We start from the raw sequence: 13,991 nt of genomic DNA on the forward strand, positions 1-13,991 counted from the left end.
TTCCAGACAGGTCATTGTTGTAGTTGGCAAGGGTTCACAATAAGTGGTTTAAAAGCCAGGATCAGAGAAGATTCTGTGTTCTTTACACAAGCCTCTAACGGATGACCTTGCTTCCTCCAAAGTGCATGTGCCAGAGTGGATCCAGAGGGTTGAGGCTTCTCAAGGTCACAGAGGCAAAGGCAGAGCTCAGAACTGACCTGCCCTGCTGCTGTTTTCTCAAAGGGTGACCAAGGAGAAAGCCAGCAGGACACCGAAGAAGCCAAGTCTGCACTGGGTCCAAAGGCAGACCTTGCTACAGGTGGCCGGAGTTCAAGAGGGTTGACTTTGCGACTCGGGACCCCAAAGCCAGCTAGAGTGAGCTCTGGCTCTCATCTAACTTGAGATCGGTATAGGAGTCAGAGCGGTGGTGGTGCACCCTTGGGCGCCAGTGTCTGGGATCACTTGGAAATTCATAACGCCGGGTGGTGGTGACGCACGCATTTAATCCCAGCACTCGGGAGGCAGAGGCAGGCGGATCTTCATGAGTTCAAGGCCAGCCTGGTCTACAGAGCGAGATCCAGGACAGGCTTCAAAACTACACAGAAAAACCCTGTCTCGAAAAACCAAAAAAGAAAGAAAGAAAGAAAGAAAGAAAGAAAGGAAGGAAGGAAGGAAGGAAGGAAGGAAGGAAGGAAGGAAGGAAGGAAGGAAGAAAGAAAGAAATTCCTAACAAGAGCACAGTATTCAGGGGTAACCCCAGACCTAGAAGTAAGATGAGAGAGACCTAGCACTCACAATCAGGATCCTCTGCCTTCTCCCACAGGGAGAAGCCTGAGTTTGACATTGACAGTTTGTGCATGCACTGAGCCATGTGCTTAGAAACCTTTAATTAAGTGAAAGTCCACAAGGAAGGCTTGGTTGAAAGCAGAGGTTCTCAACCTGTGGGTCAGATGATTTGCACAGAGGTCACCTAAGATCATTGGAAAACACAGATAATTTACACTATGATTCATAACTAGCAACATTACAGTTATGAAATAGCAATGAAAATAATGTTGTGGTTGGGGCCCAGCACAACATGAGGAAGTGTATTAAAGGGTCACAGCATTAGGAAGGTCGAGAGTCCTGGTTTAGAGGAAGGACCTTGATTCTGACTCCTACACACTAGCAACCAGCAACAGGATAAAGCTGGACAAATTCTGGGGAACCCCTTACTTATGAGAGGATCTCCTGTAAGCTTCCCTTAAATAGTGAGCTCTGGGCCAGGCGGTGGTAGCACATACCTTTAATCCTAGCACCCTCAGAGGCAGAGGCAGGTAGATCTCTTAGTCCTAGGCTAGTATGATCTATAGAGTGAGTTCCAGGACAGCCAGGGCTACACACAGAAATGCTGTCTCGTAATAAGAAATAGTGAGCTCTCTAGTGAGCTATTTTTAGCTTTGTTTATGTCTTTGAGGGTGTTTTTGCTTATTTTGTTTGTCCTGATATAGAACCCAGGGCCTTGCCTATGCTAGGCAAGTACCCTACCACCTCCAGTGCTGTTATTTTAAGATGGGACCTGCTCTTATAGTCCAGGCTGGCCTGAAGATACTCCTGCTGCCATGTGCTGTGATTACAGGCATGTACCACCATGCATAGAGAGGCACAGTGAGACCCACCCAAATTTACCATAAGCATAGCTCCTGCATGGGTCACATAAATCAACCCAATGCAGACTCTCAGCTCATTCTTAAAAGCTTTACTCCTCTTCTTAAGGATCAGAAAGAGATGTTGAAAGGGTCAAATAGATGCTGGACTTGGGCATGAGCCTTGCCAGGCTCAGGCAGGGAAAAAACAAGGAAGGCCCTGAAAGGACCTCGAAGTTGGCCTAAGACACCCAAGACCAAGTTCTCAGCACAGAGATTTATTTGCCCCAGAGGGACAGAGGGCAGGGATAAGAGACAAAGACAGGAGACAGAGGACCAGGGAGAAGGGGAAGGGAACAGGGAGAGGGGGAAAGGGTACTTGCCCTGGAGGGACAAAGGACTGCGTTTGGATAGAGAGGAGACAGATATGGCCCATGAGCAAATGGCGGTTTATAAAGGTACAGGGGAAACACTGTGTTAGGATGAGTTGGTTTATTTTGACTGAGCATGTTAATTAGATGAGCCAAAAGGGGATTTTTGATTGCTGGACTTCAATGCTTTGATGGCTGGACTTCAGTGGTTAGCCTCAGGAGGAAGACGTGACCAAATATGGAAATAGACCTTGGTGCCGGCTTTAGGAATGGAATCTACAGTTTAGCAAGGAAGAGGGAATGGGGGAGAAAGGTAAGACAAAAAATGGGGGTGCCATGTTTGCCATGCTCAGGCCTGCTAGAGCCCTTCAGGATCCCCTCCACTGGGGCCAAACCTCACCACCACAGAGACATGTCAGTCCTGTGCTGAGAACCTGTCAGTCACTTTATCTGCTGTGCTCACTCTGGGGACAATTTCTCTCATCTCTAGTAGAACTAATTTCATGAATCTGACAGCTTAAAGCTTTGGATCCTTTTCTTGCCTCGGCAAATGAGAACAGAAGGCAAGTGGTCTGCTGTAGACATTTATTGATTCATCTGTTGCACCAACAACACTCTGTACGTCACAAGAGACAGGCCACAGGCAAACAGAAGAAACCGCACACATCTGCTAGGGGCCTTCTTTGGTCCTTAGTCATGCATCACACACTTTGGCAAAAAGACTAGTTTACAGGCTCTCGAAGTTGTAATTTTCTGTGTAGTCTGGCAAGGGAGATTCACAATGGTACTCAGTGCTCTGTCTAAGGACCAGTCTCCCACATGTAAACATTTGACTATACAAGTGTGCCGGCTGATGAAAGAATTGATAAGATCCCTATCCTTGCAGCAGATGCAGTCGACACTGGAGGGAAACCTCATCATCCCTGCAACTGGAGAGATGCAAGAGGAGGCCAGGGTGATGGGCAGCCCCAGGGAGAGGGCCTCTACCCCAGCTGGGGAAAGAGACATCACCTGAAGCATAGTTCTTAGAAATCTGACAGAAGACCAGCCTGTTGACCTGAAGAAATTGTCAGGTTCAGAAACTGCTCATTTCCCGTTAGGTTAACTGTGTCTGTCACAAACCGTGAGGCTCCTGGAGAGGAGAGAGAGCCTGTGCTAAGCCCAAGAAGCATGAGATCAATGCTCTAATCACATTATTTCTAGACTCAAGCCAAACAGTGACTCAGCTAACAACACAACACAGTGGGGGTTGAAGCTGTGAGCAGACACCACGGGAGACAAATCCCATTCCTCTACTCCAGTCCTGTTGTCCTGCGAAGATGGACCCGGGTGTGGGAGGACAGTAATCCTCCAGCCAAGCCAGGCACCCCAGCAGCCCCCTGGAGAGCAAGACAAACAGCAGGCTGAGCCCTGGTTTCCTTCTGCAGGCCAGCCTGAGCAGGCTCAGCCCCTGTTGGAGGGAGGAACTGTCAGGGCAGCTGGAGGTCAGGAGGCCCCTCACCGCCAGCAGCCTGCCCTCAGGGCAGGTACATATCTGCATTCTGAGCACCTAACGCCTTCCCTGAAAAGCCTATTTGGGACTCGGGGATTAAAGAACAGAAAGGTCTGCGACTGTGGCTTGGCTCCTTCGGGACACACTCAGCCCTTCTGGGGGACCTTATTCTGAACACCAGCATACTTTACACATAATATCACTTGCTCTACTGCCAAGGACACGTGCTTCCGAGCTGCTGGGACTCCAGGGTTGAATACACAAGCAACAGTCTTGGTTTTCCATGCCAGTTCCTCAGGCCCAGCCCCAGCCATCTGCTGCCTGGAGGGTGGGGCTCCCCTAAGGATCAAGACCAGGCTTGACCCCCAGAACCCCTGACTAAGCTTTCTGCATGTGGAAGGGCAACAGGGGGTACAGGCAGGGCCTACACAGGGCTCACAGGATGCATCAAAAGCCATAAGCGAGAAAGGGAAAGCAGAGGACAACCCCAAAACATGGAACCCCACTAAACTAACATCACTGCCCCGCACTCCCGGACCTAAAGACTCAGGTTCTGCAGGGAGGAACAGAAAGACATCTGGGAACCCACAGAACCAGGAGGACCACCCAAGGCCATCACTGGGGACTGGGGCTGTCTCCCTCTGTCAGGGTCTTGAAGTCCATGGAGAGGGCTTGCTCTTCAGCCTGGGAAGGCCGCTTCCAGTCAGCTTGAGCCAAGATGTAGAGCACAACCACCCCAAAGCAGACGAGCAGCAGGCCCAGCACGTTGGCCAGGAGCCCCTCAGGTTCAAACGTGCTGTACTTGGTCCTGAAGGGTATGGAGAAGGGAGGAGCCAGCAAGGGTCCCGGTTAGGACAAACGCAGCCCAGGCCTTCAAAATGCCTCAGGTTTCTCAGGGGCAACCCTTCCACCCTCCCAGAGAGAAAAGCCAGCTCAGAAGAGGCTCCCAGTGGAGCAGAGGGCACTTAGGACCCTTCCTCTTCAGGACACTTACCCGAGTTTGAAGAGCAGGGCCTCCTTCAGGCCCAGGAGGGCTGTGCCCACAGAAAGGAGGAAAATGACGGCCCCGAAGAAGATGTGCTGGGGGCGGTAACGGCTCCGCAGAGAGAATGAAGCTCCGGGGAACAGGAAGAAGCTGAAACCCATGAACCACTAAAAGAAGAGAGGACTCTACTGAGCCCTGAGCTGGCTGGGACCTACCAGGAGGCCCCTAAAGGCCCTGCATCCCTCACGTGCCCCAGTGGAGCATGGAACACTTAGAGGGAAGCTGGCCTGCTCTCCAGTACTGGAAGCCTTCTGCCTTGAGGCCTTGGACCTCCAACAGCAGCTCATCACCCCGTGGATTCAGGAAGCTGAGGCATGTGACTCAACACTTGTACAGTCAGTGGGAAGGGCAAAGGATCTGGGGCGCCCAAAGGGTCTGGGGCGCCCTGTCCTCTACAGTCCTCAGTGTATACCCAGTTCAGCCTCTGAAAACAACATCCATCTCTATTAACCTGCTCCTTCTCTGGACATGGCACCCGGGAAAAATGGGCCCCTTTATGGCATACCTGAGCCCCACTACCTCCTCCTCCCCTCCCCCATCCCTCGCTGGAGCTGGACTCACCTGCACAAAGTACAGAATAAAGACTGTGATCCCACACCAGCTGTGCAAGCTGTACAGGTCAGTGTAGCCCTTCTTCCTGTGGTAGTCGAACACGGCCACCAAGCCTGGAGCAGAGACAGGGGCCATCTGAGGACAGGGCTGAACATGGAAAAGGGAGAGGAAGGGAACCCCAGGAGAAACTGCTAGCCAGAACTTCTGGGCTTTGGTCCAGCCCGATGATGGCCAGGATCCAGTGTCGCTGCCTGGGATGCCTGTGAGGAGGAGAGTGGGGCAAGGCCAAGAAGCCTGGGGTAGGGACTGTATCCTGCAGCCGCTGCTGAGCCTGCAGCGGTGGTGGAGGAAGAAAGGCTGTGTCCAAGAACTCACCCACCAGGGCGATGATGAAGGCAGCAACATGGAGCAGTCCATGCAGGATCTTGGTCGTGCGTTTGGCTTCTTTTCTGAAGACACGGTACACCAGCAGAGCTTGTGGGAAGTGAGATAACGTTTTGAGTGTGTAGGCCTGTACTGGACACACAGGGAAAGCTGGCTGGCTACACAAACATCTGTGCCAAGAGCCTGTCAAAGTCTGACAGTCACAGAAACTGGAGGAGAGAACAGGACTGCACAGGGACCTTGCACCCATCCTGGTTTGGGTCAAGGTTGCTCCTGAGTCTTTCTGGCCCATGCACACTCAAGGACCAGGAAAGGAGGCTATGCCATATTTCCTGCCATCAGAGGCAACAAAGGCAGTACCCACTCAGGGCAACTGCTAGGCCTGGGAGACGCTGGGCCTTGCAAGGTGTCCTGTAACTCATTGATTCAGGGGTGCAGGGATTATCAGTCAAACTGAGGTGCTGGCCAGACTCCGTGTACCTATTAGCGGAGAGTGTGATTCAGGAGCCTTTCTGGATAGATAATCCCTGCTCTTCTCAGGCAGACTCCCAGCGTCCAAGGGGTAATGTGATCCTGCCTAGTCCCCACTGCTACTGAGGGAGGACAGGCCCCTGGATGCCTCTAGGACCTGCTGCTGGGAGGTGGCTGCCAGTTCCTCCCACCCCAGTCCAGCTCCCTGCAGGCTGTACTCACGCCAAGCACCTGCTGGCTCTTATCCCAAGGACCGGCACGCTAGCTCAGCCATGTCCCATTCGACAATGCACTCGTACACATGTGTCTACCTTTCCCAACTTCCAGCTGCCCCTGAAGACAGTATAGTTCACAACCCAGGCTGGCTCTGCTCGAGAAGGCAGCCGTGGCCCTTGAGATGCCACCTGCTGAAGGCAGATGCAGAACCAGTGAAACCTGTCGGAGAGCCTCTGTTGCCCCTCCAACCACAGGCTCCCTGGACGAGCCCCGGGACTCACCATCTCCTTGCAGGAAGATCATGCCTATGACCATGCAGAGCGGGTGCACGTTAAACTGCAGAGAGCTTTCCCAGGCAATACCACCTCGGTAGAGACCCAGCCACGCACCAGTCACAGCCACCACGGTGAGGCCCAGCAGCTGGGAGAAAGCCACGTAGTACGGCAACGCACCAGGTACGGAGGAGGCACCGTGCTCCATGTTGAGACCCCAGCTGCAGGAGAGACAGAGCTCTAGGGAGCCTCCCACAACCTTTAGAAGGTACAAGCCACCCGAGGATGATGGCAGCTGCCCCCTCCTCCACCCTGTGTCTAAGCTGTGCACATTCGCCCTCCCACCTTCAAGACCCCGTCAACATCCTGGGGCCGAGTCCCCAAACCCTAGGAACACCTCAGCAGGAGGCCAGGCCTTCCCACAGAGACAAACCTGACCTGGGCTCTGCATACAAAGCAGGGCACAAGTTTAAAAGCACCTGAGTTCTGATGACAGCATGGGCCCCATCCCTGGCTTGTCATTGCAGTTTCCTGAGGCCCTGGGTTTTCTGGGGTGGGACTGACGGACACATCAGAGACACAGTAGATTCCCTGAAGGTGCAGGCCTGCCACTCCTTTCTCCAGATGGGTGGGAAGGTCCTTCCCGGGTGGGAAGTGGAAGCCTTGCTCTGTCACTCATTTGTAAGCCTCAACCCCTGATCCTAAGAGCCAGGGTACCCCAGAGAGGGTCCCCTTGTTCTATGTAGCTGTGTTCTGCCTGCCCCTACTGTGCTAGACCACAGGCCAGCCTGGGAGCCCCACCCCCACCCCGAGTCCGTCCCTTCCAGCTCCTTCCCACACCAAGGCTGAGAGAACTTGCTATCCTCCCTCAGGTGAGGTTTCCAGAACCAGAGGCCCCAGCAAAGTGGCCTCACATGCAGAACTCACATGTTCTCATCCACCCTACTGAACTGCTGATGATCTATGCAGGAAGACAGAGCCCTATGTCTCTATTTAAGGAGGCACCGCCTGGACCAGGAGACCCTTGAGAGGCTCTGTGCATGCAGGCCAACCTCAGGCCAGCTCTCAACCCTTCCCCTGCATCTTCTCCTGCCCCCACGATGTCCCATGAGAAAAAAAGGGTGGAGGGGAGCAAACTGGTTGCCTCAGGGCTGGCAGTGGCTGAGTACACAAAGGTCCTCCTCTGGCTGGACAGGACTACCACCCATGCCACCCCCAGCGGGACATCAGAGCTCCCGCTTACGGCCCCCTCCCAGCAGCAGTGGGTACCAGAAGGTGCGTGGCAGCAGCAAAAAGAAGCTGTGGGAGCAGCTTCCCCAACACTAGCTGCTGCTGGTGCTCTGGCTGTGCCGGGCCGGGGTCTGCCAGCTCCTCCAGTGGGTCAGCTCCAGCTCTGCCTCCAGTTCTGGACAGCAACTCCTCCATTTGAAAAGAAGAACAAGGCAGTTAACAAGACGCTCTGTGAGAGACAAAAGCCAGTCACCGGCATCCCCACATGCATTTGTCAGGAACACACACACATTTTTCATAGAAATAGGCACATGACATCTTCTAACCCATCTTACTGTAATGGCATAGCACACACATCTTTTCATGTAGATGAACATACTTCTGCCTCATCGGTTCAACAACCTCACGCCACCGGGCTGTACTTGTCTCTGTCTCTAGCTGAGCCCCTAACTCCTGCTGACTGAACTTGCAGGGGCTGGCTCCCGGCTTTCATGGCATAGGCACCACTCAGAGACTTGTGTGAAGCAGGCTTGCCTCTTCCTCAAATTCTTGACACGTTCTTCCAAGTCATGCCTGCTGCGTGGGAATTCTTTCTGAAGCCCCAGCCAGGAGTAAACCCCTATTTCTGGAACTCTTGCTGCTATTCCTGTCTGTCCCCACACATGTGACTGCAAAATCTTATGCCAATTCTGTCTTCCCTCGGATTGCCACCTCACTGACACATCAACCTCATCCAGGAGCAGTGTCCTCTCCTTCACAACCACGCCCTCTCGAGCCCCAGATAGCCATGGGCTGCCCTCCTCCTGCCCAGGGGGTCCATTGAAGGCTACACAGCTCAGGGGCTCCCAGAGTTCTGTCATCACTTTCCTCTCAGCCAGCTCGCTGTCCTACCAGCTCATGACACAGCTTCTCTGTTTTCAGTCTGCCTGACACACTGGGACATGCCTCCCTTCCTAAGTCATATCGCCCTGGCCAGCTAGAGGCATGTCTGCTGCCACATGTCCTAACGTGTCCTTCTGCAGCCCCACTGTGTTCCTGCCAGGTCCACATGGAGGCGTCAGCTCCCCCTGGGTTAGCAATACAACCTGCTGTTGGTAGCCTTCTGGTGAAACCCAACTTCCTGCTCTCTGCTCCGTGCAGCTACACTGCCCTGGAGACTCACTCCAGGGCAATGGCATCTTGCTCACTACTTTGTCCCCAAGTGCAGCTCCAGCCCTGCCTCAGTCCTCAAGGCTCCCCAAAACTTCCTTACCCTCTTGGGCTCTGCTCTAGATTTAATCCCACGACGCTCTCTACTGAAGTGTCCTGCTTCTTGAGGACAAGAAGGCCGCTCACTGCACCCTTCTCCAAGACTCCTCAGGTATCCAACAGAGAATGCTGTCTGTCCCCTGCAGTCCTTTGTCCTGCCTCCTCTCCAGGTCACTCCTCCCTTATTAGATTCATCTCCCCAGAGCCGGAGCAGAGCGGAATCTGATTAGCTCCCAGTGAGGAAGAACAGAGGAGCAGGTGACCTGTCACAGCTTCCTCACGCTCCACACAAAGGGCAGATCCGGGCTGCAGCATCAGGCCCTTGACCTCTCCTCACGAAATGGGCAGAGACCCTAGGGAAGGTCTCTTCACAAGGTAATGAATGAGAGGGTGGCTTTACCGTCCCGCACTGGAAATTCCGTCCTGAATTCCCTGTGAAGCGAGCCCCTGAGTGCTGCCGGCACACCCAACCCCAGGGTGAAGCGAACCTGTATGCATCAGGAGGGCGGGGACCCACAGCCAGGGAGCCTCGTGCTCTGTCTGCACCAGGCGCTTTATGCCCCCTCTATTTACCGCTCTCCAGTACTGTTAGCGTACCAAGTGCTACCCCAGTGTAACAGATGAGGAAGCAGGACTCAAAGACAGTAAAGGTCATGCTCACAGTTTCCACCAGCAAAGAGCTGTTCCCCTCACTACTGCTCCTTAGAGGCTGGTAGATGGTGGAACTCCCCAGCAAAGACTTGGGCCCTGCCAGCAGGGGCTTCCAGACAAGTATTAATAGTAGCGGATGCTACAAGAAGGGCCAGAGAAGGCTGGGATGCAGCTCAGTGACAGGGCACAGACTGGGCCTACTCAGGCCCCTGGATTCAATCCCCAGCACTGCCCAAGACAGGATGCGGGGGTTGGGGGGGGACTATTAAAAACTCAAGGCAACCCTGCATGGCCCTTCCCATCAGACTAGGAAAAGGGCACCATCCTTTGACAAAGGGCACACTCTTCTGGGTGTCCTCCCCAGTGGTCAAGGTCTCCCACCAGCACTGAACTTTCTAATGCTCACTAACTAGGGTGACACTGTCACACTTTCTAAACACTTAGCCAATCAAGGCTCTGGTGGCCCCTGTTGAATAAGGGAGTCTCCCTGGTCCCTGCTCACCACTCACTGTCACAGCACCAAACCTAGGTGCTGCCCGCAGCTCCCCAGGAGAAAATGGGTATTAGCAGTAGAAAGGGGGTTCAGGGGATGAGCAGCGGTGTCTCAATTTCAATTTACTCTCGGGTAGGACACCCAGCCAAGCAGTCCTGGGAGCAAGAAGGCCAGCCTGAGGAGAAAGTGAGGCAGACTGGCTGGGTCAGACCAGGAGAGGAGGCAGGATAAGAAACGTGGCTGCTTTTTGTTTGTTTGTTTTGTTTTGTTTTGTTTTTTCGAGACAGGGTTTCTCTGTGTAGCTTTGCGCCTTTCCTGAAACTCGCTTGGTAGCCCAGGCTGGCCTCGAACTCACAGAGATCCTCCTGGCTCTGCCTCCCGAGTGCTGGGATTAAAGGTGTGCGCCACCACCGCCCGGCACGTGGCTGCTTTTGATGTGAGTGTGAGGCTACAAGGTGATGCCAGAGGCATGAGAGAGGCTGTCGCTCCCTGAGCGGGGCCACTCCATTCGGGCAGGCATGGCTTGCCTGCTGGGGACTCATATGCACTCAGTGCTGTATGTGCAAAATCTGGAGTTACAGAAAAGATAAAGCAGCAGCAATCCCAGCACTCAGGACTATGGCAGGAGGATTTCAAGTGCCGGGCCAGCCTAGGCTACACAGGGAGACCCTATTTCAAAAACAAAAATTGTTGAGTTGTCCTGTGCCTCCTGGAATCTTTTAGTAAAAATGTTCCCGGCTGCAGCTCGGTTCAGCACAGCTAACAGTTCTCTGTGCTTAGGGCAGATGCCCCCAAGGCTCAGACAGAGCTGCTCAGCCTGTGGCATCTGCAAGCTTGAAAGGGGCTGTAAGCTGTTCCCCTGTAAGCATGTACGTTTGCATCATGGTCCCTGGTCACCCCAACAGTGAGAACACCCTACTCTTCCCTCCTAATGTGGATGCTGCTCACTCTTGGCTGTCCTCCTCGCCTGTGCTCCCAGGGCAGAACCGTAGACCATGGCTCCACAGCCTGGAAATGGCCACTCTTGACCCCAGGTTTCTTCAGCTCCCACAGACCTGTGTTCTCTCTCCCTTTCCCTCCTTCTCCTTTCTTTTTCTTTCTTTCAAGACAGGGTCTCACAATGTAATCTAAGCTGGCTTCTAACTTGACATCCCCCTGCCTCAGCCTCCTAACTACAACATCACACTCGGTTTACACTAGAGTCTTGCAAGGCACAGGGGCTCATGTGGCCCCTTACATGGCTACGCTCCTTCCTTTCTGAGAGTTCAGGGTGGGGTGACAGATCTCTGGGCTGTGACAGTCAAGCAGATACATCCCAATCTCTACACACCACCTGCAGACTGGCTCCCACGTAATGCAATCACACAGGGACACAGTTACCCGCAGGGCTTAGCCTGTGCTGAACATCACGCTCCCTCTCCAGGCCCAGTGTGTTTTATTAAAAGGCAACCATATCTAACCTCATTACTGGTACCAGACACTGCACATGCTGTACAGCCCAGGAGGCAGCAGGCCGAGCAGAGGGAAGCTGGGCAGTAGGAAACCTGGCTTGGCCACCACCCTCCCTATCAGCTGCAAGCTTTAATTGAGTTATCAAAGACTGTAGTGGGGGCAGGGACTAGAGCTTTTCCTGATGGGTGAGCCCCTAAAACGTGGTGAGACAAGAGGCAGAAAGGAGCTGAGCTGTTGCATGGGGCACCCAGGATGCTCCAGGCAGAAAGTGGTCCTTGAGTCTGCGCCAGAACTCACAGCGGTTAAAAACAAAGGGGTTATTTCATTTCAGAAGGGAAAAGGTGAACTTTAAGGGTTGAAATGGTTTAATTTTTAATCCAGTGTGTATGCTGTCTTTACAGCAATGTAATTTGAAAATGTCATTATTTATTGTTATGGAGGATCGGCCCCCTGCATGCCAAAGCAAGCACCTAACGCATCTCAGAGTTACAGTGCAGCCTGGGTCACAAAGACTTCAAAGATTCAAAGTGTGTCTACTGGTAACTGTTGTGTGTACCATCAGGAAGGCCCTGTCCCTTCTCTGAGCTGGCCTCCTCCACTGTAAGGAGAAGGGGCATGCAGACCTGGACAGACTGGACAGCAGGAAATGGGAAAAATATGCCCAAATGCTTTGTACGGTGCCTGCCACCTGGTGAGCGCTCAGCCAAACAGCAGTTGAATGAAAATGGTATCACCTGTGGGTCATAGTGGCAGCAACCGACACATGGGGATAGTACCACAAAGAGCCAGAGGGTCCGGACAGCGCAAACCCCTCGCCTAAGGCCACGTGCTCCTCCTGCCCACCACCAACCCATGCCCCTATAGAACAGAAGCTTCTGGAGTATGGAAGAATGTCAAACAGTCTGCTTTTAATTATTGTTGTTGGGGAGTGGGTTGAATCAGGATCTCCCTCTGTAGCCCAGGCTTTAAACTTGCAGTCTGCCTGCATCAGCCTCCTAAACGCTAGGATTACAGCCACTTGACACCACACATGCATGACCCAGATGGTGGTTTTAATCTCTGAAATTTTATACTCCCACTTGTATTCTAATTCATTGTCAGTTAATTCAAAAATGGAGGGTGAAACCTGGCGTGGTGGCCTTTAATCCCAGCACTCAGATCGCTGTGAGTTCAAGAAGCCTGGGCTCTGCCCACCCAGGGACAGTGAGTGGCAGGGCAGGGCATCTGTGGGCAATTCTGCTTCTGGTTCCAGGAGCTCCTCCTACAAGGGGCAGGATTGGAGCAGTCCAGTATTTTCCGCCCGGATCCAAGTGCTGGGAGCAATCAAGGTATTTAAGGGAGGTGGCGATGCTGTGCATTGCTTTGTTTTGCTATGAAAAGAGCAGGGCAGAATCTAAGAGATGGAACTTTTCTTAAAGAGTTTTTAAAAACTCTCAAGATTGCCAAGACAGAAAGGCAACCAAAAGGGAAGCCAGAGTCCACAAAAACCCTTCAGTGACTTGTGATGCAGCACGGGAAAGGGGGTAGGGGTAAGAGAAGTGACCGGAAAGGGGAAGTGGCCAGGCCACCACTCGGAGATGTCAAAGGCAACAGCAGATCCCTTCCTCCGAGAGGTTCAGCACCTGCGTCACCTCCAAGGCCAAAGCATGAAGCCTGGCTATCTGCCAGTCTAGGGACTCCTAATCCCACCGGAGGAAGGCGGGATGCAGAAGAAAGGATCTACCTGGCCCGCACCTGAGCGCAGGAACCAGGCGCGGGGACAGTGGAGGAGGGTTCGGCTAAGAACGGTCGTGGCAGACGCAGATGGGTCCACTCCCGCCCACTTTATTTTGACTATAGTCACAGGACCCTAGACTTGAACTCAGGTCCCCATTCTAACTCCCGCAGGGACGCGGCCCGCGGTCCCCAGGCCGCCTGTCCCGGTTCCCAGCAGCAGGAACTCCCACGTCAGGCCGCCGCCTCGCGGGGCCGCTGCAGGGGACAGGCGGGGGGGGGGGGGGGGGGGGGGGGCGGAGGCGCCCGGGCCGGGGCGGGCAGGTGCGCGCGGGAGAGCGGCTCGAAGCCCCGCGTCGCCTGGTCGCAGTCCCCGCCGCCCCTCCGCGTGGACCTCGGCGCCCTGTCGCCTACCTCGTCCCGCCGCCGCCAGGCCTGCGCGCGTCCCCGCGCCGCGCCGCGCCCCGGCCGCTCGGCCGGTTCCGCGGGCCTCGGCGCGACGGCGTCGCCATGGTGACAGGGCGGCGGCGGGGCGGCGGTAGCGCGCACGGGGAGGCGACGGTCACCTGCGCCGGAAGTACCGCCAGGCGCGGGCACACCGACCCGCACTCGCGACCCGGGTTCCGGCAGCTTGGGAACCGGCTCGGGACCGGCGTGGGGAGGAGAGGGTTGGCGGTGCGGGTTCGGCGCCCCGGTTCCCGGTCTCTAGCCTCTCGCTCTTCGGCACTTCCGAACTCGGGCAGCCGCTAGGTGTCAGGCCCCGCCGGGGCCCATGCTCAGCTCCGGGACCAGCTCCG

General features: G+C 54.5%; 1 protein-coding gene across 1 annotated transcript; it reads right to left on the reverse strand.

The window, feature by feature from the left end:
• Positions 1–1,866: 1,866 nt before the first annotated feature.
• LOC131917840 (transmembrane ascorbate-dependent reductase CYB561) lies at positions 1,867–13,682 on the reverse strand. The gene is made up of 7 exons (XM_059271955.1): positions 13,609–13,682; positions 7,677–7,826; positions 6,417–6,628; positions 5,440–5,538; positions 5,074–5,177; positions 4,462–4,619; positions 1,867–4,275 (listed from the first exon to the last, which is right to left on the reverse strand). The coding sequence occupies exons 3-7, from the start codon at positions 6,613–6,615 to the stop codon at positions 4,083–4,085; spliced, it is 753 nt and encodes a 250-aa protein (XP_059127938.1). The 5' UTR covers positions 6,616–6,628; positions 7,677–7,826; positions 13,609–13,682; the 3' UTR covers positions 1,867–4,082.
• Between the last annotated feature and the right edge of the window lie 309 nt (positions 13,683–13,991).

Source organism: Peromyscus eremicus, chromosome 8a, assembly GCF_949786415.1.
Source record: "Peromyscus eremicus chromosome 8a, PerEre_H2_v1, whole genome shotgun sequence".
NCBI lineage: Eukaryota > Metazoa > Chordata > Mammalia > Rodentia > Cricetidae > Peromyscus > Peromyscus eremicus.